This window comes from Carlito syrichta, unplaced genomic scaffold (assembly GCF_000164805.1).
Source record: "Carlito syrichta isolate Samal-C Ts95f unplaced genomic scaffold, Tarsius_syrichta-2.0.1 Scaffold303739, whole genome shotgun sequence".
In the NCBI taxonomy this organism is placed as follows: Eukaryota; Metazoa; Chordata; class Mammalia; order Primates; family Tarsiidae; genus Carlito; species Carlito syrichta.
Window position 1 is genome coordinate 180191 of NW_007247835.1, and position 24798 is coordinate 204988.

At 39.8% G+C, this 24798-nt stretch overlaps 1 protein-coding gene across 1 annotated transcript in view; it reads left to right on the forward strand.

Moving 5' to 3' along the window:
- Window positions 1-24798, forward strand: part of ARFGEF3 (ARFGEF family member 3) — a 188271-nt gene that overhangs the window by 49499 nt on the left and 113974 nt on the right. The window contains exons 7-10 of the mRNA XM_008059165.2: window positions 6309-6377; window positions 15541-15663; window positions 19179-19221; window positions 21803-21881. Coding sequence (XP_008057356.2) covers window positions 6309-6377; window positions 15541-15663; window positions 19179-19221; window positions 21803-21881 — 314 coding nt within the window. The remainder of the gene's footprint in view (window positions 1-6308; window positions 6378-15540; window positions 15664-19178; window positions 19222-21802; window positions 21882-24798) is intronic.

Sequence of the window (24798 nt, forward strand, 5' to 3'; positions counted from 1 at the left end):
ATGAAAGGATGAATCCAGCATTACAACCAGCATATTGTGTGTTAGACCCTGATATGCTGACCTCAAAGTACAGTGCATTTTTCCATTCAGAGTGTTCACCACAACTTATTATAATCCTTTACATATGACCATCTTTATACCAGATGTTAACTCTGCAAGACCAGGGATTGTCTGTTTATTCATGACTATGTGCCCAACACCTAGCACTGGATCTGACCCCTAGTAACACCTCAGTAAATATTTGTTGAATAAACGGATGGGAACCTAAAAAATGCTGCACACAGGTAGATGCAAAGTGGACATACAGTTGCTGTCTAATAACTTCAGGAATCATTTCTTCATTTGTGAATTCCCTGGAAATGGTCCTTCAGAGGACACTGTAGGAACCTTGACAGAAACAGGCTCTTCAACTCATAAATCCTATACTAGTTACTATTTATGATGGTGAATGCAAAAGACAGGTTCTCAGCAGAGCATAACAGGAAATGTCACACGGGAGAATGCTCCACAAGTCTCATGGGAGATGGCCTCTGGTTACTAGAAATGGCTTTCTCCCTGCCCAGAGTTAGGTCCTACCTGTTGGCTAGACATCCTAAATGAGGATGTACCAAATTATAATTGCCCTAACCAGATCATCGAAAACTATTGTACTACCTTATATGATTGCACAACTGCCTTTTACCATTCATGTCACCTGAATCTGCATTCAGATGCCCAGAACAGTTTTCGTTACCACCAGGACTGTTTCACTACATTGTCTACACATTTTTCAATAACAAAGAGGCACATAGATACACAGTCCCACTGAAACTCTGTGAGGCTGATCATTCATGTGGAAAATTCATAGGAGAGGTTGAGCATGGGCCGGGACTCACCACACCCTCCAGGGCCCAGAAAAGTGCATCAACATAATGGCCATCAAAAAAGTAGACCAACTGCTAAGAAGCTTAGAAAGCTAATGGGGTGTGTGTGTGTGTGTGTGTGTGTGTGTGTGTAGGTGTGTGTGTGTAGATGTGCGTGTAGTGTGGCACACAGATTTAACTTGTATATCTAAACCGTCCCTAAAAAGTGTTGTAAGAATAAGTACTTTGAGTTTTCTGTCCATTCTGTAGCATTAATGTTTTGTATTATGCATTTTGAACAAGTTATATCTGTTCTCCAAAGCATGTTCCTTTATTAACAGCTCATATAAAGCTTTGTAAAATACGTGGGAATAGTGGGATATGAAAGACTTCAGCCAGGTTGACTAGAGGCAGGTGAGGAGGGCAGTGGTAGGATGATACCCAGGTTTTAAATATGGGTGACTGTGGACTCCCACTTTGGGAATTTCCTGCATCCCTTCCCCAAATGCACAGCAGTCATTTCACTGCCACTGGGACGAGTAGAATCTGTCTTCAACTCCATTTACATCGTATTAAGTGTCTGTTTTATCTCTCTGAGTTCCCATTTGCCCTAGTTCATCTTGCTGTAGTCAAGATTTATTGGCCTGACCAGCCCTAAGATAATATGTGCAAAACACTTACCAGGGCATTTAAATTGACACGCAGAAAGGTTCTAACCAACCTTTCTAGCATCATCTCTGGCATCTACCTTCACACTTCCATGCCATTTCTCATGGCATTTCCCTTGCTTGGTACATCTTTCCCTCCCTTATCTCTCTGATATCAGCAGTTTGTTCACATGTCCTCTCATCTGCAAAGTCTGTCTTCTCCAAAGTTGCTCTGTCTTCTAGCTTCAAAATCATCCTGTAACACACAATTGGGATAGCATTTATCACTTTTGGCCCTGAACTACAGTTGTGCGTTCATTTCCCCAACAGATGTCAGGTTTTTTTGATAACAAAGATTGTGCTTTCTTTATATTTGTGATCCTGCTGTAATTAGAACCTTGGTGAATAATGAATTGAATAGAAGCCCAAAAGTGAGACCATAAGGAAGGAAGAAAATGGAGCTAGGTTAAAAAAAAAACAGAGAACTTGGGGGCAGTGATAAATTGTGGAGGGAAGCTCTGAAAGTTTTGTGCTTTTCAATGTGGATTATCTGATTTTTCTAATTTTCTCTTTACTTAATATGAGCCTAATCATTTATGTTGGAATAGCTACCATGAGCTACATCAAATGACACTTATTTGGCCTCTGTGAGAAGATAGCCAAGATATGTGTATCATGTGCACTGTTTTCGTTTTTTTTTTTCCAGTACTCATTTAATTTCTTTGTTTCTCTAAATATCCTTGGGAGGTGGAGTGGTAATTTTTTTTTTTTTTTTTTTTTTTGAGTTGGAGTCTCTGTCGCCCAGACTGGAGTGCGGTGGCCACTCCTGGCCACCGCAGCCTCGACCTGCTGGGCTCTGGAGATCCTTCTGCCTCAACCTTCCAAGTAGCTGGAACTATAGGTGCACGTTACTATGCCCGGCTAATTTTTTTTATTTACTGTAGAGATGAGATCTCACCAAGTTGCCCAGGCGGGTCTCGAACCCGTGGGCTCAGGCAATCGACTCACCTCAGCCTCCCAAGATGGGGTGGGATTTTTAAAGATAAAGGGCTAGAGGACTTAGACTAAGTCACAGAACAATTGGATACTAAATCACATGCTGCAATCATGTCCCACTAGTGGTCCTCTTGTCTCAGTCCTGCTCGGTCCCTATCATGGACACTGAGCAGGGTGTGCCTGACAGAAGCCCTGATCATGACTAGGACTTGCCCTCAGGAGGGATTAATCCAGTATACTTAGTCTGATGAGCACAACTGCAGTCTTATATTCGGCATCATTATCTATCCACATACATCCCTCTCTAATCCTAATGCAACTACTTTTCTAGATTCTTATCATTTGTGCCCCCTTCTTGCAATAAATCGGCTGCATTTTCTCCTTTCAAGTCTAATTCTAATCTTTTTTTAACCTGGAGTTACGATATACATTTTAAATTGAGGGATTATTTCTTGCACACACTAGCTACTCAGTTACTGGGTTTTTATAAAAATGATTTGGGACTTTTATTAGCTACTGTAGTGTTTTCTCCCTTGTCACAGAAGGCTTTGCCCCTGTCTTCCTTATCTTTGTTATTTTCCTCTTAGTTCATTCATGGAGGCTGTGCCAACAAGCTAGATTGCGAGACGCTGCGAATCACTCAAGGTCCTGCTGTTTAGTGGCAATTTAGTCAATATGCTTTAATGACCCTGTGAAGGATATATTTTTAATGAAATTGCCCCCAGTATTTAGGTGCTTCTGTTTTCCTTGGGGCCAGCGTGCTCAGAATGTTAATCTACACTTTTTTGCTCTCATTATGCAATAGAAGTCAGATGCTTTCAATTTGCTGTTGCCCTAAATTTCCTACGCCCAGTCTGTGTTTTAACCCAGAGAATTAATGCATGCTAGGCACTGGGAACATTAACAGTTTCTCCATTTATCATTTTTGATAAGTCATTTTTTATCTGCTGCATCATCCTGCTATTCTCTATAGTTGTTATCTATCTTGTGAGTCCCGGGGGGCCATGACACTGTCCACCCTGTAATGAAAGTCTGCTGTGCTTACCATGCAACAAACTACATGAGCTTAAGGACTGCCTTCATTAATGTGCTTCATCTTCCTTTCACTGTCGTTTCTTGGTGTTTTTAGTTATTTGGTTTCTTTTCCTGTAGCTCAATGAGTCTTTGAAGATTGGTGGCCATTCATTAGGTGCACAGAGCCTTCCTTCAGCTTTTGGACACACTGCCTGGGGGTCTGGGTGCAGGGATCGTCAGCTTCCTGTGGGCTGTTGAGGGAAGTCTCCCTCTCGGGCTTCCCTGTGACACAGGGAGTCAAGCTTCCTGTGATCCCCTGAGAATCGTGATTACTGAATACTGCCTACTCAACACCCTCGCGAAGACCCTGCCATAGGCACTGATCCTGCTTCTTCCAGTCATTGCTGCCGAAAAACATCTCTTGATCACAGAAAACTGGGTCAGGTTTTGAACACTTCTTTCTAAGCCTATTCTTGTGCACCTTGTATGAATACATGGGGCGATGAAAAACAGAAAGCCGATAGCCCTATAAGTCATGTTAATAATTAACCAGTGCAGACAAATATTTGCCATCATTATTTCCAAATTATAAAATGTCGCCAGTCTTTATTGTCACTACTATAAAAATAAAAGCCACTGACTATTACCACCACCTCCGCCAGTCATTCTGAAAGACCTTTCTACCTTCCTGCCATGAAATATGGTAAAAAAAACAACAGCAAAAACCTCAAGAAGGGGAAGCTATGTGATTAGCAAAAAATTAAAGTAGCAAAGCATCATATGAGAATACCCTGAGGGCCTTTCAGAGGCCTAATGGATAGTGTAATCTAATGGGAAGATTATAAATAAATAAATAACCAAGTAATTTATGAGACTGGTGCATGCTTTGAAATAAATGAAACGAAGAGATGTGATAGAAACCATTTCAGAGCAGGTGATCAGGGAAGACCTCCCGATCACCTGAAAGACAAGATGTGAAAGAAGCCAACCAAATAAGCTACATGAGGGATAAGCATAGGAGGAATAAAAGATAGGAATAAAAGATAGGCAAAGGGATCTCCACTATGTACTTAAGGAGGTGTAGAAGACATAGTTTTCCTCCAATCCCAGATTATATCCTGGTGATCCCACTGTCCTCAGCTTTCATCCCTTCTTGACTACAAATCTCAACTCCCAAGGATTGTCATGAAATAAAGGAAAACCATTTTCCATGAGTTAAAGGACAACTGTTCCCATAACCCCTTTCTCTCAGCCACTGTGGCACTGAGCTGATTTTTATCTGCAGTTGATTGAGGAGTACACTCAAAATTAATATCTGACCTTGGGACTAAAACTGACAAAAATATATATTTTAAGTTTAGATTCATGTTTGCTTTCTCCGAAAAGGCAACTAAGTTCTAAGGGCTGGCCTAGCTAAAAACTCAGACTGAGAGACCAGAGGCGATTTCTTGCCACATCAAGCAATTGCACTATTTAGTGTGCCGATGAGGTATATATCCTGTTTTAGGTAAATTTGCTAGTCTTCAATGCTCTTTCATGATTGAACAGATGAGAAAAACCCTCAGAAGGCAGCCCCTGGCAGGCCAACCTGCAGGCATGGCATGGCTGTTGGGTTTGAGATCAAGGATCAGACACCAGCATTCTTATGTCTGTTTTCTGCAGCAAGAAAAATCAGAAGCCAAGTGAAGATGGGGAGTTTGGCCCCTTATATACAAAATTAGAAGCAATTCTTAAAATGCCACGGGCTTTTATTAATCCCTAATGACTCTACAAGTAGAAAGCAAAATTTTTAATGGTCCTTAAAGATCTCACAAATGGAATCGACCTACTGTCTATAAATCCTGGGGAATAGGTAGGCCTCATGCAGCATTCTGGGAAACATTACAAGAGAGAAGAAAATACCATAATTTCTAATTCCATACGGATTTGAGACAAGGATAGGAACAGAAAATTACAGTGACATTTGAGACTAGGAAGAGGTGGAGATGGTATTCCTAGTGATTGAGTGCATGGAGTTAGATTACTTAAGTTCAAATCTCAGCTCCACAAGTAGTTACCTGTGTGACCTTGGTCAACATATTTAATCATTCCGAGATTTAGTGTCCTTATCAATAAAACAGGAACAATAATGATAAACACTTACTTAAAATATCAGGTTGGGTATCATGGCTCACACTTAAAATCCCAGCACTTTGGGAGGTCGAGGTGGGAGGATCACTTGAAGCCAGGAGTTCAAGACCAACCTGGGCAACATAGCGAGACCATCTCTACACATTTTTTTTTTTAATTAACCAGACCTGGTAGCACATACCTATAGTCCCAGCTACTCGGGAGGCTAAGACAAAAGGGTTGTTTGAACCCAGGAGTTTGAGGTTGCAGTGAGCTATGATCACACCATTGCACTCCAGCCTGGACAACAAAGTGAGACACTGTCTCTAAGCAAACAAAATAAAATATTGACTTAGATCATCAACCATTTTTTAAGTTACTGCTATCATTTTGGGGGTTTTGTTGTTATTGAACATGCCTCCTAGAGTTGTTGAGAAATGCTGTTTCTGGTCAGTCTTGCAATAGTCGTTTTCATGGACAGAGCTTAGCAGCCTTTACTTTTTAAAGTATAGTCTCCATTTTATTAGGCAATGTGCGACCACTTATTTGGGAGCAGTGGTGAGATAGAAAGAAACATTAGAGAAAGCAAATAGCAAAGAAATCATAAAAGCAGGACTTACACAGAGGGCATGTGAAGCAAAAATTAACTTCTGTTAACCCCTTGTCTCTTCCTTCGTCTCTCATCTCTGGTTTGTTCAAGGTTTTGCTGTGCATCACCTATACCCCGACATTTGATCTGAATGGGAGCGCCGTGCTGAAGATCGCGGAGGTGAGGGCTGCTTGTGTTTGTGCCTCCTGCTCACTGCTGCTGTTCCTCTAATGGGGATTAATACTGGCGTGGAACCAAGCCCCACCCGTGCGGTGAACCCTTCCCGATGACTCCTATGGGGAATTTCACTAAGAAGTCGGTCTGTGGGGAGCGTGCTCTGTGGTCCACCATCCTGATGTGTGATGCCTCGAGTCTTAAGAGCCCTGCATGCTTGCATTTGCTTCACTTGAGGACTTAACCATGGATATGATAGCACCAGAGCCCCTACTCTGCTCTATCCTGGCATACGGCATTCTCAGCCTATGTTTCCTAAGATTAGTTGAAAAGCATTTGATCCTGAAAAATGGCTTTTAAGAAGCCAAGTCTGAGACTTAGAGAGATGCTTATTGATTAATCCCATCCCCCTCTCCAGAACTCTGATGAACACATTTTGTGACTATCATTGAAAAGCCTTCTCTTTTCAATCTGTATTGCAGCCCAGAGTAATAAGTGCCTTCCAGCACTCCCAAGAATGTGTCCAACAGAAAACTTGGCTTCTTGAATATCTGGCATATGCCTTTGGCTTTTGGAAACATCATCATTTCAAAGCTGAACTTTAATATGCTTAGAATTTAATATGCTTATCCTTCCATTTCTTGAAAAGAATATCCTCAGGATTTGTATGTTCTGATAAGCGTACACATTCAGACCACAAAGAGGAATGATTTTCTGAATTCTGAAATTTTGGAGAAAAGGACTAACTATCAGCACTCATGGGTAGTACTTACATTAGCAGAGACATGTGCTTTTTTTTTTTTTTGAGTTGGAGTCTCACTCTGTCACCCAGACTGGAGTGCAGTGGCCGCTCCCGGCCACCGCAGCCTCGACCTGCTGGGCTCCGGCGATCCTTCCACCTCAGCCTTCCAAGTAGCCGGAACTACAGGCATGCGCTACCAAGCCCAGCTGATTTTTTGATATATTGTAGAGATGAGGTCTTGCTGCCCAGGCGGGTCTCGAACCCATGGGCTCAGGCAATCCACTCACCTCAGCCTCCCAAAGGCATGGGATTACAGGCTGAGCCACCAAGCCTGGCTTGTGCTTTTTATGGTTATTGTGTTGTATGAAAGAGTGAACATTATTTTTGAGCATGTAGAAAATTTATGCGTGTCTATCAAAGCAGTCAATCAGCTGATCTCTCACTACAATATAAATCACTTTTGAAATATGTATTGATATAGATAGAAAAGACACTTTTCTTTAACACATGTTTTACTCTATATGAGTAATGAAATAATATAGTTGTGTGTATTTGTTTTTAATTGAGTTTTAAGAGATACCTGTGAGTACTCTTATTATTTGCAGGTTCACTTTTCAAAGGTCAGTGTAATTTCTAAAAATAGTAAGAAGCAGGGTTGGCATGTAAGAGGTTTGTTAACCCATTGCCATCTGAAAAGAAGAGATGGGAAGTGTGGCGGGTCGCTGCCAAGCTGCTGCCCCTGCTGATAGTGCTGAGGAGCAGGGAACAGGGGTTATAGGACCCTCAGAGGGAGAAGGCTTCCAGGGTGTTCCAAGCCACCCCTGAAGAGGAGGAGTAGGCTGTCAGAATCATCCTTACAGGAGCGTATTTTTGAATGAGAGTCAGAGTGATTCAAAATGTAAATCCTGAACAACAGGCACATACCACCAAGGTCAGCTTGAGTGAAGAGTGTTCACTAAGCGCATCTGGAAGCCAGACGAAAGACCTAATAACCGTGTCCAGATAGGATGCAAACAATAGAACACAGTGATCTTCACAACCAGAAAAAAAAAAACAACAGAACAAGCTGGGCTCGGTGGCTCAGTCTGTAATCCCGCGCCTTTGGGAGGTTGAGGTGAGTGGATTGCCTGAGCCCACGGGTTCGAGACCCGCCTGGGCAGCGAGACCTCATCTCTACAATAAATCAAAAAATCAGCCGGGCGTTGTAGCGCATGCCTGTAATTCCGGCTTCTTGGAAGGCTGAGGCAGAGGGATCGCCGGAGCCCAGCAGGTCGAGGCTGTGGTGGCCGGGAGCGGCCACTGCACTCCAGTCTGGGCGACAGAGTGAGACTTCAACTCAAAAAAAAACCACAACAGAATAGGAAAAAAGAACCTTAGTCAAAGAACAATATAAAGATAAAGGCATTTGAACTTGGAGATACACAAAGAGTGGGCTCTGGGGTCACATAGCTTGGATATGAATCCAGCTCTAACACCTACCTTCTGGTGGTGTTGCTGTGGTTACCTCTCCAGGCCTCCTGTTTGCTCTCTGTAGAAGAAATGATAAGGAGTTCCTATCTCATAATGTGGTTGGGCCAATTAGCCAAGAAAAATACAATCCACATAAGAAGCTTTTAGTGTAGGTCCAGCCACATGGCAAATGTTAAATATTTGCTATGGCCACTTTTGAAATAGTTAGGGAAACAATTTATGAAAGCACCTTCAACTAAACCATTTAAAACTCCTATGGAAATGTTAGGAAGGAATCTAGCTGTTCTCTTCCTTCTTACTCTTGTATACATTGACTGTTACTCATGTATCGTGTTTACCCTAAAACCTGTTGACCAGGAAATAGGATATGTACTTAAGTATGAAAAATGAGATTATTCCCCAAGGTACTGCAGAAACTATAAAAGTATCATTAAGTTCTCAAAATGTAAATAAGAAGTCAACCTAGCTGGGTGCAGTGTCTCACACCTGTAATTCCAGCAATTTGGAAGGTGGAGGCGAGAGGATTGCCTGAGCTCAGGAGTTAAAGACCAGCCTGGGCAACTTGGCGAGACCCCATTTCTACAAAAATAAAAAAATTAACCAGTCATGGTGACATGTGCCTGCAGTTTCAGGAAGACTGAGGTGGAAGGAAGGATCGCCTGAGCATAGCAGATTGAGGCTGTAGTAGCAGTGAGCAATGCCACTGCACTCCAACCTGGGCAAGAGAGTAAGACTCCTACTTAAAAAAAAAAAAAAAAAAGCCTTCATCTGTGTGTCTAAACTTAACTTGCTTAATTAAACTGCAATAATGAAATTTCTTTTAGAACATCATCCTCTGTGATAAAGGAAAAATAAGAAATGTTACCAAATTTTAAAATGGACAATCATGAAACAAGTGTTTTCTGTTCAATTTCATGAACAATCATTACTACAACTGCATAAGGATATCTTTCTTGTCATTGATTGAAAGCTGAGCCCAAAATTTGTCTTAATATTATGCCCAGATTAGCAGCTATGTTGTTTTCTCCAAGGAAAGTTACTTTCATATAGGACAAAATTGTTGGAGTAGATATTGTCAAGGTCTTAGGGTAAGGGAGAAGTTGAACTATACCCAGAAGTTCTCTGGAGCCAATTTGAAGATGGCTAATGACATTGTTTTATTGGAAAGATTTGGGACATATGTTCATACCATCTGAAGGCTCCTCTATGGAATTTCTCAAGGCAGAAAGCCTAGTTTGTAAATGTACATTTGTTGGTTTGGTCTTATTGACTCATGGAAGCTTCCAGTCTTTGATCTTATAGCACACTCTCAGGTTCAAGCAAAATCTGTCTCAAAGACTATTGTCTTTTTTCTCTAAGATTCATATTTTCAGGGACTCTCTTTTTCATTCCTTCCATCTATCCATCCCTCCAATCCAAAACACTGGCTAATAATAATAGCTACTAGTCATCGAGTCCCTAAGGCATGACAATAAGTGACATTTTATATATATTTTCTTTTAAACTCCACCACAACTTCATAGATAAAGATCCCCAAGCAAAGTGAGGTTAATTTGCTTGCCCAAGTTTCTATAGCTAGATAGTCAAATCCAGACTTTTTATATTGCAAACGTACTGTTAACCACTCTGCTCTTTTGCTTCCCGGCTCCCCGCAGTCTCAGAAAATGTTAGTAAATTCTTCCGATGATAATATTGGCAACCGACTGATGTTCTTAAGATTTTTATCCCCTTTGGACCTTTACTGAGACATTTAGATAGATAATTGCTATATGGTGTTTCTTTATATGAAACTGAAGTATTAATTCATTTCACTTTTTTTGTGTGACCATAGATCCAAGTGACCATTAGAAATGTGCCACTTTCTTGGATGTCTTTACATATTGATAGTTTATCTTCTCTAAGCATTATATTATAGTCAGAGGATTTGGAGATTAATGATATAGTTCCACTTGTTATTTTGGAGAGCTTAAAAAAAACTGAAGATCAACACCTGTCACCAAAGATTCTGACTTAACAGTTTTAGTTGTCACTAAAGCATTTTTAAAAATTGGGTTGACTTATAACTCTTGAGATGTTTAGTAATACTTTTTTGACTCTGATGTTTAGAAACATTATTTCTGAGACATACCTCAAATAAAATATTTTACAATTAAGAAACAGATTATCTCCAGATATGAGGGGGGACCCCCCCAAAAAACCCAAGAATTTAAAAAATATTGTGTATTTAGTCTTACATGTTTAAACTTCAGTCACCTTCAAGGTACTCTCTGTTTGATGTAATACATCTATCAAGATGCTTTTTCCAGTGCTCAACCGTTTTTGAACTTGTCGATTTTGGTGCCTTTTAATGCTTCTGCTGTTTTTAGTTTCACTTCTTCCACATCAGCAAAATGTTTCCCTTTGAGGACTTTTTTATCTGGGGATACAAAAAAAATGTCACTCGGGGTGAGATGAGGTGAATATGGAGGGTAGAGCATGGGGGTCATGCAGTTTTTTGTCAAAAACTACCGAACACTCAGCTTGGTGTGGGCAGGTACGTTCATAAATCACTCATCATGAAATGGGCAAACACGTTGAAAGATCCTCAAAAAGTTTCACTGAAGCCTAGCACATCCTCTCACAACAACACTAGCTGGTACACTGATGCCAGTGGGTTCCTAGAACACAACCTAGCAGGGGAGGCCTGTACTACAAGGAGTCCATCCTCCAAAAGGTAATTCCAGTTTTTTGGGGGGGTGTTTCCCCTTGAACAATCCAGAAGCAAAATACACAGATACCCTGATCTATTTATCTTGGAAGCATCTTATCTTCTCAGTAAGACTGTGAAGAGTAGCCCCACCTCCTGGCAATAAAACCAACCTAAAGAGCAGGACTACTACCTCAGGCCACAAGAGTCGGAGAATCTCATTCAAAGGAACTTCACTTTTCCTTCCTTAATCCCTTTCTTTTCTTTCTTATGGTCCATTCTCTTTATTGATACTGGTTTGATTGCTCTAAGGTGTCTATTCTTTGGCTACTTCTACTAGATGGGCTTTGAGCAAGCTAGCGCTTCTTTTGCAAGGAGTTTCCACCTCTCCCTCAAACCTCTTTCTTGCATGACTCGTGAAGAACTTATTTGGAGTTAGAAGACACACGGAGCAGTGAGAGATCCTCTCTACTTCATCTTGGACTGGTTCATAGGGCAGGGGCCTTGGTAGACTTTCTGTACACCAAGCGGAAGGCGCCTGGGAAGGTGCAGAAATGGTTGGATCAAGGTGTCTGACTCCATATTAAGAACATGGAAATTGAAGAGGAAATTCACAGTCAGAGTTTTCTGAGCGTACCTGGCACCTTAAGAATTTCCTTTAAAGTGGAGACCCAAAAGAAAAACCAGCAAACTTCCCTACCCAACAAGGGGTTCAGACATACTTGTACATATAGTATTTACTAGGGATAATAAAACAACTTCAGTTCATTCTGTGTGTGTGTTTGCATGAGCAGGACTGATCTGCTGAGGCACATCCTATCACACATCCACCTATTACAGCCGTTTCCCTGTCTTAGGAAGGGGAGAGAATAGGAAATAGCCTGATAACCAAGTTGTCACCATGATTCATTGTAGAGTTTACTCTTATGGTGATAACCAAAAATTTCTCTGGTTCTAATGTGATCAACAAGCATTTATAGTCTTCTCTATTTAGAAGACATTTCTTCTGCTTTTAAGGTAGTTTAATCTCTGATTTTCTTGTTTTTTTATCACCATAAATTATTTTTATCTCCATAAAATTTTTCCAGTTGGAAATGTACTGGTTCTTCTCTTTATCAAACTTATTACTCGGTATTATGCTCTATTTTAACAAAGCAGTGCCATAACCCCATTCAGATAGAAAAGAGAAGGCAAGTGGTTCAGCAAAGTGAAAATCATATGTATTTTACAAAGCTAAGCACATTTCTCTTGTGGCATCGTCTTTGAAATTGGTGATTCCGATGGCCAATATACATTGAATATCTGCTATGTTCCACTGTGCTGCTTCATGTTCATTAACTTTGTGATTCCACCCTGGGTTTAACCTAGTACTGTTATTGTTCTGTCTACTTAATTGATGGTGTGACAATTTCATTGCTTATATATGGCCTGTAACCTTGTGTTTTCTTGTTCTTTTTCATTCTACCTTCGGAGTTTATTTTACTTCATTAACCATTTGTGCTTGTGCTCTCAGTTGTGTTTAGCATGTCATAAAGCTGGATGTCCACAAATGCATGAGATGATCAAAGTGTCTATTATAATTCTCCTAACTGCCCTGTGTCTCTGCATGCTCCCTGGTGACCAGACCTGTTGTTTTTCACAAGGTATTTGACTTAGATGTCTGAGCCTCTGGCAGAGGTGTAGAACTAGGCTTTCCAAGGGTCAGTTTTGCATTATGCAAGGAAAGGGCATGGGGAAGTAGAGCCAATTTGGGGACACTAAAAGAAGAAATTCAGCCTGCCTTTGGACTTGGGGTTCTCTTAGCTTCTCTGATCAAGTGTGCTCATTTTAGTACTGCCCTGAGGGAGAGGAAGAAAAATAAACACAAAGTGAAAAATCGCTGGTCTTGCATACAGTGGTCAAGTTTAAAATGTAAACCCTAGTTCGATGAACCTGACTGATTTACCAATTTATTATTATTACAGCAAGTATAAGAAACTTTTCTTTAGAGGATGTTAGGATAGCTGGATAAAACATCTTTTTCTGGGTACCTAAAGATAGCAGTATTATCAAATACACGGTAATTTTTATATTTAGCAGGATATTCTTTTGTCATATTCAGTATTGATGGTCCTAGCTTTAGAAGAATGGGCTCCTTAGATTAAAAATTTTTTTTTAGCTGAATAAATATGCTCACCTTTTCCCTAAAATTCCTCCTGCAATAAATCATGTGCAATGTTATAACTATAATATTAGCAATTAAGCACTAAAAATGGTGGTGACATTAAAACTAAAAAGTGCATTTGGTATCTGGAAAGTTATTGTCTGTTTATAGCACTGTGTTAGACAAAATCCAATTCCTCATGTGCACTTTCTTTCATGGTCTAAGGTGACTGAAGTAATTTTTTGAGAAGTTGCATAGTGGGCATAGCTCTCAGTGTTCAAAAGAATTTATATTGTGTTTAGTTCAGCTCTCAAAATAGCTTCTCTTTCATCTTTAATACTTTTAAGGCTTAGAATTCCCCCTTAAATTTATAATCTCGTAGTTTAGAGATCTTAAAGATCACCAGTTACAAGATATCTTGGGAAAATGTAAGATTTAAAGAAAATGTTAAATTATGAGGTACAAATGGTCCTACTGTGACTAATTACACGGTGGAGAATTTGATTTCATCAAAATGAAACACTGCACTAAGCTGTATTTTCAAGGTTTTTACACCATTCCATCACATGCAAAAGAGGAAGCCTTTCAGGATTTTTTCTATGTATAAATTATTAGACCCTGAAATCTGTGATAATCCATGATTATGTGAGAAAATGAATTTAAAATTCAGTGCCCTAAATAGTTTTACAACAAATTAATGCTTCATAACTTGCTTTTATTTTTTAACTAGGAAATGAATTAATCTAGGCCAACTTTCAAATACAGGTTTGGGTTTGTTTTTTTTTTCCAGTTTGAGAAGGTTGCCTTTATTTCTTTTCTCAAATACAGTTTTATTAATAAGTTTCAAATGCTCTTTTGAAACATTAAGCATCAATAAGAGATAAATTAAATTAAATATTTTTTAAATGTTTACTTTTATCTAGTTAAGTTTACAAAAAGATAACATGAGGCCCGGCAGAACACTCACAGGTTAAGCAGTAGCAGCAACAAAGATGAATAGTTCATCTTCAACCATCTTAGTTGTCCATCATCAATTACATTTACCATCTAGGTGAAAACCTTGTATTTTCATTGTGGATAACCTTGGAGCTATTCCTAGAAAAACGATTTAGGTGCATCAAATCCTTCTTTCTGTGTATCTAAACATGTTTTGTAAAATTGAATGCTTTATGGAGAGAAAAAAAGCAGACAAATTTAAAGCATGCATTGTCATGCTTAGAATTAGAAGCAGTAAAATCTGAAAAGTCATGACTTTTAGCATCATAACAGATGGATTGGAATTTCTCCAAGCAGTAGCTACCAGGGAGTCTTTTTAGGCTTAACTAGACTTTCATACTTGCAGGACCCAAATAGGCCATAGTCAACATTATATTCACTAACGGGACAGTGTTAGGCATTGATAATTCACAAGGGTCTTCGAAAGAGTCCAGAGGATAATCTCTGGCTCGTGTGTAGAAGTAAAATGATGAGATCTACTTCGGTGAGTGCAGTAACCTTGACCAAGAGCCCAGGTCCCAAATAGAAATCTCTGAACTCCATGAGCAAAGCTTGCAAAGTGCCTCCAAGGACACGATCAGCTGTAAGAGTCACTACACCCAGTTCAGGAAACATGCTACCTAGAAACACTGCTGATGTTCTACCTTTATCACATTTCCAGAAGAACTGAACTAGAGAGTTAACCCAAGGTCAAATTCGTTCATAGTGCAGGAGAAAGGATTTTGCTAACTCTTTACCTACATTTTATAACTCAGGAGTTATACATTCTGTTCTATTTTACTACACAAGGAGGCTTTTTTCTGATTAATTTCCAGCTACTTGAGTTTGCTCTAGAAAGAATTATTTGACACATCTAAAAATCACTAATTTGCATTCTTTTGTGATGCTCAGAAGAATAAGTTGTAAGAGTCGTAATCCTTAGGGAAATATTACTTTTCCTGTATGCTTAAAAAGAAATTTCCAGGGATTTTAAATATAGTTAGTTATTTTTTATTAATAACCAGTTCTAAATCAGGCTGACTTTCTGTTTAAGAGGGATTTGATATCCTCTCTGGTTAATTCCAAAGTCTGTTGGTAATGAACTGTTACCTACAGAGCGCATGTGTGTGTTGCTATCTTATTTCTTTACCAGGTGTGCATCGAGACATACATATGCAGCTGTCACCAACGTAGCATAAACACGGCTGTGCGGGCAACTCTCAGTCAAATGCTGAGTGACTTGACTTTACAGTTACGACAAAGGCAGGAGAATACGGTGAGTCTGTGATACCTCCACATTGATCTTGTTCTCGGTGGTATCTCTGTGTCCCACGCTCTGGGGCCCCTCCTGTCAGGGCTGCTTCCTACTGGAAACAGTAGGAAAAACTTGCTTGTTTTAGAAGAATGCTTATTTACATACATTAAGCTCTTGAGATTTTTGCCTGTTGCACCCAAAAACTACAGTTTTCATAATTTTTTAGTCATTGCTGTAGAATTTACTTTTCTTTTTAAATCATTTTTTTAAATGTCTCATATTGAAAATGTTTATTAAAAATATTGTGATATTTGTATTAACAAACACTGGAATTTGAAATTAAGAAAAATGAGAGTTTATTATATGCTTTGAGGTTTGGTATGTTTCCCTTTGTAAACTAAAGGATGGTAGCAAGGGTCTTCCTCACCCGCTGGGGCCTTCAGGGTAAAGCTGAACTTGTCTTCTCACTGTCATCAAAGCCCACTAGAGCATTTTGCTCTAAACTTGAACAGATTGTCTAAAATGAGTGTTCCAGGGAAAAATGTAAATGTAATTGGCTTCTTGTATATATTATCTTCTGAGAATGTTAATGAGAGGCGGATTCCTCTTCAAAATTGGTGTTTTGTTTTAAAATCTGCCTCTGCAATAATTCAGATTAGAATTCCTTTAAAATCTGCAAGAAGTGTTTTGAAGTGACATTTGTTATTTGTGAAAATAGAAAATCTCAATTGTAGTCCCAGATATCTCAGATACTAACTTTATAAAAATTAAGATTTCATATCTAACTTCAGTTACTTATAATTTTTAATTTTAATTATTTTCTAATTTTTAGAAAATTATAGAGTTGAAAGGAACCTTAGAAATTATCTAGTCAAATTATTTTATTTCTCATTTTACAGATGAAATGAAGTTCGGAGAGATGAAATTGAAATCTAAAATTAATGAGCTTGTCAGTGAAAGAGCCAGAACTAAACCCCTGGTCTCCTAACTGACTCCCACTCCAATTCTCAGAGCATAATATGTGCTCTGGCAGCCAGTGTTGAAAAACAACACTACTTTGAAGAACCCAAAATTAATTTTTTTTTTCCTTTATGTTTGCTATATCCAAAGCCCAAGATTCTATTGAAATTTTTAAAAACTTGAGATATTTTTGTTACTTTAGTTTACCCCTTATTTACAAAAACAATGTTATTTATACTAGGAATTTGAATATGGTGATATGGGAATATTAGCTTAAAAATTAAAATATATTTAACTTCAATTTCTTAATAGAAAACATATTAAGAGGCCAGGCTTGGTGGCTCACGCCTGTAACCCAAACACTCTGGGAGGCTGAGGTGGGAGAATCACTGGAGCCCAGGAGTTCAAGACCAACCTGGGCGACATAGCGAGACCTTGTCTCAACAAAAAATGAAAAAAAAAAAAAATTATTCAAGCATGGTGGTATGCACCTGTAGTCCCAGTTACTCGGGAGGCTGAGATGGGAAGATCACCTGAGCCAGGGGGTTGCTGCACTCCAACCCGAGGTGACAGAGTGAGACCCAGACTCAAAAAAAAAGAAAAGAAAAGAAAAAAGAAAACATATTAAGAAAAGGTGTTTCTAATGGAAATACATCTAAGACGTGGAGACCTCTTATATTAATATAGTCATATTTCATCCTTGCTAAGTAGCAGCGTGATCCAATTTATAATGGTAATAATATCTTAATACTTTACAAATGAAACTGTAGTTTCAAAGTACTTTCAATTATATACGTTCATTTAATCTTATTTTTAATATTCATTAGTAGGAGAGTTTTAGGTTTCAAGTTGAATGCCTCGGTCTTTTAGTTCACATTGCTCTTCTGTAAGAATGTTGACAGGTAGAGTTGGGGAGGCCAGGGTGGTACTGCTGGAGCTACTGCCTCTGTCCTGGGTATTACAGGGCTAATCAGTCTTCTGGTCCTGCTCCTCACTGACCATCTGGACTCACCCCAGCCGGAGGCAAGATCCCAAATTAGGTAGAAAATTTGTCCTTCCTGTTATTTCCTTTCTATTACTCATGCTGTCCCTGGAGAGGCGATTCCATGTCCCAGAAAAACACAGTTCTCAGGATGCTGACATCTGAAGCATTAGTGATGTCTATTGGAGGAGGACATAAGGTTTGCCACCTGAATTAGGTATTTTTAGGAAAGCTATTAAGGGAGAGTGGGTCCCAGGAGCGGTGAGGTTTGTTCTGAGAAGGCTGTGGGTTCCCGGGGGCAGAGCATTACCTGGGGAAGATGTGTATGTTTTCTAGCATCTGTCAGTGGAAAGACATCCAATTATGGCCACCTCAGAATTAGGAAGATTTAAATACAACGGAAAGAAAATAAATCATGTACAATGCCAAAAACATAAGCTTGAAGTGTACCTTCAACCCAATGTCTATCCCCACCCCACCCCCAGCCCCAAGGCAGGTTACAGTTTTGGTTTCTGTATCCTCACAAACCCTGCATGTTATCCAGTTTTATTACTGAGTTATTGGAGATAATCAAACCATTGTTAAATTATAAATGACTAATTTCAAAAAGCAAAATGTCTACATGTAAAGATTTGGGGGAAGGGTAAGGATTCTCCTGCCCTTAAATAGGATTCAGATTTGTTTCCTCCAGAAAATATTGTTCTGAACTTGTATTTAGCCATGTGCTGAGTAGTAGACATAACATTTCACAAAAATAACTGTGGAAGCAGCTGAGCTTGCAAATTAATGAACAGAGAATAGTAGAACTATGCGCCTAAAAACATGTTTAAAACAAAATCAGCACCATGGGATGATGTACATGTCTGGTGGTTAATTGGCTTGAAAATGCCTTATTATCTTTTAGTGCAAAGAGGTAGAGAGGATAATGTGCCTCCTTCCTATTCTCACTTTAGTAGTTGCTGTTATCCCTGCAATGGATAATAACTCCCTTATTATTTGTAAACCCTCAAGGTCTGTCTTTGCCCGGATAGTTCTGGATCTAACTGGCAACAGCCAAGAGCCTCTGGTCTGGTTAGATAGTGGGAAGCTAATATTCTCCCCCATCAAATTGGAAGATGGTGCTTTTGACCAGTGATCATCTTTGGACCTAATATTTTGAAGTCCTGCAGCCTAATCCTTCTCATGGCCAGAAGTCTGTATATATTAGATGCCAAGCATAGCCTAGTCTGTGACCTTGGGATAATTTGTTCTCTGTGTGAAATTAACTCACCTCTCTAGGCAAGCGTTGCTCCAAATCAGCATAGCACCTTGGAATCATAAAGTGCACCACGAGGCTTACGCTTCTAGGAAGTTTGCAGACTCTTGCATGAATTATTTGGGGAGCTGACAAGCTCATTTCCAGACATCATGATCTTTCTCATATCCACGATGAATAATGAAATACTCTCAAGAGCTAGAGGGTATGCTTAGGCAAGGTAGCTCAGCCAAGAGCACTCAGGATGTCATTTTGTTTCCTAGAATTTTTCATTGTCTGAGAGTCTGAATTTCCCCTCCCTGGATATTCTAATTGTCTGTGTGTGTCTCCCTTTACTAGATAATTGAAAACCCAGATGTCCCACAGGACTTCAGGAGTCAAGGTATTGGATTTAATTTTTACTAGTGCAGTTTAAAAAGCATGTATGAGAATGCCTACTGTGTGCTTGACTTTGGGGGTATAAAGATGACTAGGGTCTCTCAGGTTAGTTAGACTCTCTTGGAGACTCTGCTTAGCTTTGCCTTATGTGGGATTATTTAATCAGCTATTGTCTTCCTTTTGTTCTTACACTCACTTATGCCTGCCCCACCTATCCCTGATCCAACTGTGAGAGAAATTAACTCTTCACTTACCTCTCCTTCAAAGGTTGGCTTTTTTATTTCCTTCATTCTCTAGAAAGTCAGGTTTAATGACTAAAGTGAGAGTAATAGGACAGAGAGTTGTAGAAACCTGATTGGCATACAGTGCTATTGCGCCAGAATTATGTTTGTCAAATACCAATTTTTTGACATGAACAATGAGTCTTTTCACAGGGAATCTTCCAGACAGCCCAATTTAAGTAGCAGATGAAATCAAGTTATGGAACTCTCATTTTGAATCATGGGGGAAAAAAGTTCACATATAATTGACCAGCAATTTAATTTTTAAAAACAGATTTAGTAGTATTATTTTCTGAAAGAGATGTGAAAAATTCAAATCATCTGATTAAAAAATTAAAGTTTATTTGATTTCAGACTTTATTCAGTAATATTAAAAATATCATAAAATGCTGCTTTTCTTTTATATTTTCACCAGTTAATATTAGGAATGGGCAGGGGAGGGGAGAGAATAAAAAAGAAAGAGAAAGAAAAAGAGAAACAACTAAACAGCCACAATGAGGAGAAAAAGAGTAGATGAAAGAAATGAGAAAGAGAAATGCTTTAAGTCATTTTTTAAAGCATCGCTGGGTGTGTTGTTTTAGTCCTGTCTTGTCTGTTCTTGGGTTTTGGGCCAGGAAGTGCCCTCCTCAGCTTTGGAAGGCTTCAAGACTTTCTGCCTGTTTTTTCCTCTCTTTTTGGCTATTGCATTCTCATAAAAGCTTTACTTTAATGTAGGATGATTTTATAAACTAAAAAGAAGGTCAAAGTCTTCTTGGTCAAGGATATAGCTCTAAAAATTATATTCGTAAAAAATTAATGGAGGAACTCACTTGAAGTTTATCTAAAACTGAGCTTATGGTCTACTTGTGGGTTTTACTTATTTTAAATTATGTTTTATTGTTGTACCTTATTATTTTCATTTTTCTTTCTGTATTTAAGATCTTAATTCTGAGAATCAGCCATTTATTTCTCTTTCCCCTGCCTTCCTCCAAAATTACTTTTCTCTCTTACACTCTTGCCTTTTTTCTCCCTCTTTATTTCACAGTCATTCATTCATTTATTTATTCATCACATGCTTAGCCACATTTGTGTAGATCATTACAGATTTTTACTTTAGAAAACATGCTTCCTCTTGTTGTTTCGCTTGGCCTGACGATTCTGTGAAATTGGTATTATTTTATTTTTTTTTTTTGATTTGGAGTCTCACTCTGTCACCCAGACTGGAGTACAGTGGCCGCTCCCGGCCACCACAGCCTCGACCTGCTGGGCTCCGGCGATCCTTCCGCCTCAGCCTTCCGAGTAGCCGGAACTACAGGCGTGCGCTACCACGCCCGGCTGATTTTTTGACTTATTGTAGAGATGAGGTCTCGCTGCCCAGGCGGGTCTTGAACCCGCGGGCTCAGGCAATCCACTCACCTCAGCCTCCCAAAGGCGCGGGATTACAGGCTGAGCCACCAAGCCCGGCTGAAATTGGTATTATTAACCCCATTTTTGCCAAATGGAAAACAGAGATTTACCTGAACTCATACAATCAGCCACTTGTGGACCTGTAATTGAACAGATTCTAAATGTCAGCTTTTTTCTCACGGTATTTCTCTGGGATTTTTGGTTCTAGTTTCTGGAATCTAGAACATGTTAGGAGGGAAAAAATATTTTTCTGACATTCGTATTTGCTCAATTATCAACGAAGACCATGTGCCCTGCAGACACTGAACAAATAGTTAAAGTAGGTAAGAACGGTGACTTAATTATCTTTGCCCCCCTTTCCTCTGGTTTCTTAGTTCCAAAACCCATCTTTTCCCATCCTGCCTTATTTTATTCCTCTGGAATACAACTCCAATCAGCTCAGAAGACTGAGACATTTAAGAGGTCAGTATTGGGGATACATGTGTAGCCTGCCAGCCTAAATATTGAGAAAATTGTCATCCATTGTATTGTTTTTAAAAACTAACTAGGGCAACCCCCTTGGTCCCCTCCCGCTCTGGGAGCTTTTCTGTCCTCTCAATAAATTCTGCTTTCTCAAATAATAACAACAACAACAACTAAATTGCCCTATGTTAAGTGTGAGTGAATTTTATTTATAATAGGAGACAATCTATTATTTTCTTTCTGAACTGTCTTTGGAGTGTTTTACTTTAGAAAGACTAATTATATTTAATTCTTATCTTTTCTGTGATCATCTTGGTGCTCTAAGGGTTTCTCCACATCTGAAAATCATCTTTCAGTCCTGAAGAACTTCTATAGGAGGGGATGGGAAGAACTGTTCAGGGAACTTGCAGGGCCTCCTGCTGATGTCTAACACCTGTCCCCTCCTCTGTTTTGAAGGGTCGACAGTAGAGTCCCTCTGTGATGATGTTGTCTCTGTGCTCACTGTCCTGTGTGAGAAGCTACAAGCCGCCATAAAGTAAGTGCCTTAATCAGGGCTGCCCTTGTTTGCCAATGTTCTATTTCTGAAATAACATTTGTCTACAACGTCACTCAGAATTGCAGATTATAGAGTGATAGTTCCCCCACGCACACACACACACTGGTGTTCCCCTGTCGTGCCTGAGGAATATACTCTGAGATTCAAAGTATTTAATTTTCTTTTTTGTTGTTGTTTTCTGTGTTGGAGTCTCATCCTGTTGCCCAGACTGGAGTATAGTGGCACATGATCATGGCTTCCCACAGCCTCAACCTCTTGGGTGCCAGGCTATCCTCCCACTTCAGCCTCCCGAGGTGCATGCCACCTCACCTGGCTTTTTTATTTTTGTAGAGATGAGGTCTCGCTATGTTGCCCAGACTGGTCTTGACCTCCTGGGCTCAAGCAATCCTCTCACCTCAGCCTTCCAAAGTGCTGGGATTACAGGTGGAAGCCACCATGCCCGGCCTTAAAAGTATACAATTTTCTCATGTGAAAATAGGGAAACAATGCCTCACAAAGAAGAGTTAGTCCTTTGAACATGGAGTGGGAAGATCTAGGGCTGTGCACCTATTGATATGGGTCTGGTCCTAACTTGGGTAGATCCCTGCTGCATGCCTGTTCCTCTTCTCACCCACCTGTACTACACTTTATTCCTCTATTAAGTGACAGGATTGTACTTGGTGGTCTTTCTCTATTTTTTCTAACGTTTCCTGAGCCTATGAGCTTACACACGTATCTTTAAAAAGAGCGTGTTAGTCTGACTTTTAAATACTTTTCCTTTTTTGCATGCCAGTTTAATCACTGATGTTAGTTCATTTAGGTGATGTCTGTTGCTCCAACTCTCCATGTAGTCAGTTAATGAGACAACTTATAAATAGTAAAAAAAATAAAAAAGCAGACTTTCAAGATGGGATGAAAAGTTTCTTCCAGCTGAGTATATAGTGAGTTGCAAAATTCCATGACACGATTAGATTCTGAAGTACCCTTTGAATGAGGAAAGACACATTAAGCTGGGCATGGTGTCTCATGCCTGTAATCCTAGCACTTTGGGAGGCGGAGGCGAGAGGATGGCCTGAGCTCACGGGTTCGAGACCAGCCTGGGCAACATGGCAAGACCTCATCTCTATAATAAATCAAAAAATTAGCCAGGCATGGTGGTGCATGCCTGTGGTTCCAGCTACTGAGGCTGAGGCAGAAGGATCACCTGAGTCCAGCATGTTAAGGCTGCAGTGGCCATGAGCGTGCCACTGCACTCAAGACTGGATGACAGAATGTGACTCTGACTTAAAAAAAAAAAGACACATTGCAGAAACCTGTTTTTGTTGTTGTTTGTTTTGCTTTTTTTTTTCAGAAACTTAGGATTATTTTAAGCTAAGTTTAGAATTATTCTTCAAAGTTGTTGCCAAATGGTTTCTACATGTAGCAGTTCTTCTGAGTTACTTCCGTATTTTGATCAAATTAAATTCTCTTTATATCAGGCCTTTAAGGTCAAATAGAGAATAAAACAGTGGTTGCTAGGGTTGGGGCAGGGGCAGGAAGTATGAAGATTTAGAGCAAAGGCCATAAAGTGCAAATGTGCTGGATGAACAAGTCGAAAGATCTAAAGTACAAGCTAAGGACTGTAGTTGTTAATGGTATGCTGTATTCAGGAATTTCACTAAATGAGTAGTTGACGGCTGCTCTTGCCAGGGGTTTGGGGGAAGGGAGAGAGCGGGTAACCATGTGAGATGATGGATATGTTCATTTGTCTCCCTACGGAACCATTTTACTATATTTAGTGTATCTTACAACATGGTGCGTACCTTAAATATGCACAATCACATTTATTTTTAAAAATGCAAAGGCTTATTTAACACATAGGTGGTATAAAACAAAAGGAAATAGTACATCACTTCTTCCCCACCCTCACCCTCATTTCTCCCATCCCAGGCAGCAGGTCTGGATTTTTTTTTTTGCCCCTCAGGAGGGATGAGTCTCATGGCAGATGGGACGTAAACAGTTTGTGCTGTACCCTGCTCAGGTCCCTATTTTTCCTGACTGTGGAGTTTTGGAACAACAGAGCTGGCACTCAGATGACCATCCTATCCGAGGGCTCTAGCGCCAACTTCAGTGATCCCATCTGTAAGGCCTCCATGCCACCAAGTTCGATTGGGACAGTCCCAGGTTATGCCTGTTGCATAATTATAATCATCCTTCTTTGCTCTCAGAGGTGTTCTGGTTTGGATAGATTATGTGTTCACTCCACCCGTCTGTGACCAGGTTTTTTATTTCTTTGAGTGGTTATTCCTCCCCATCCCTGCCCAGTTCATCTTTATCATAACTAAGGCAACTGTTATATCAGAGCTGGGGTATGTTTTTAGTGGTATGTTTTCTCCAAAGGCCCAATCAAGAGTAGTGTCTAATCACTATTGGCTCAACTGCATTATCTTTGCTGGATTACTTGGTTAAAGCCCCTGCTCTGCCCCTGGCTAGCCTTTGACTTTGGTCAGAGATCTCAACCACCCTAAGCTTGTGTATCCCATGAAAATAATTAATGCACTATTTATTATGCTAACTAGCATGATGTTTTACAGTATATAATGTCAGTAAAATACAATATATTAGAGTTTTTGTAAGATTGAATGAGAAAATTCACTTAAAAGACTGCTGATGCCCATTAGCCAAAGATCACCAGGAACGCCTGAAATTCATATGATCAGATTTATTGACTACTTATATGTGGCAATCTGTTCACTTTGCGGCATCCAGGAAAAGGGTGTTAGGAGAGATTGTTTTTTTTTGTTTGTTTGTTTGCTTGTTTTGAGTTGGAGTCTTACTCTGTCGCCCAGACTGGAGTGCAGTGGCCGCTCCCGGCCACCACAGCCTCCACCTTCTGGGCTCCGGCAATCCTTCCGCCTCAGCCTTCTAAGTAGCTGGA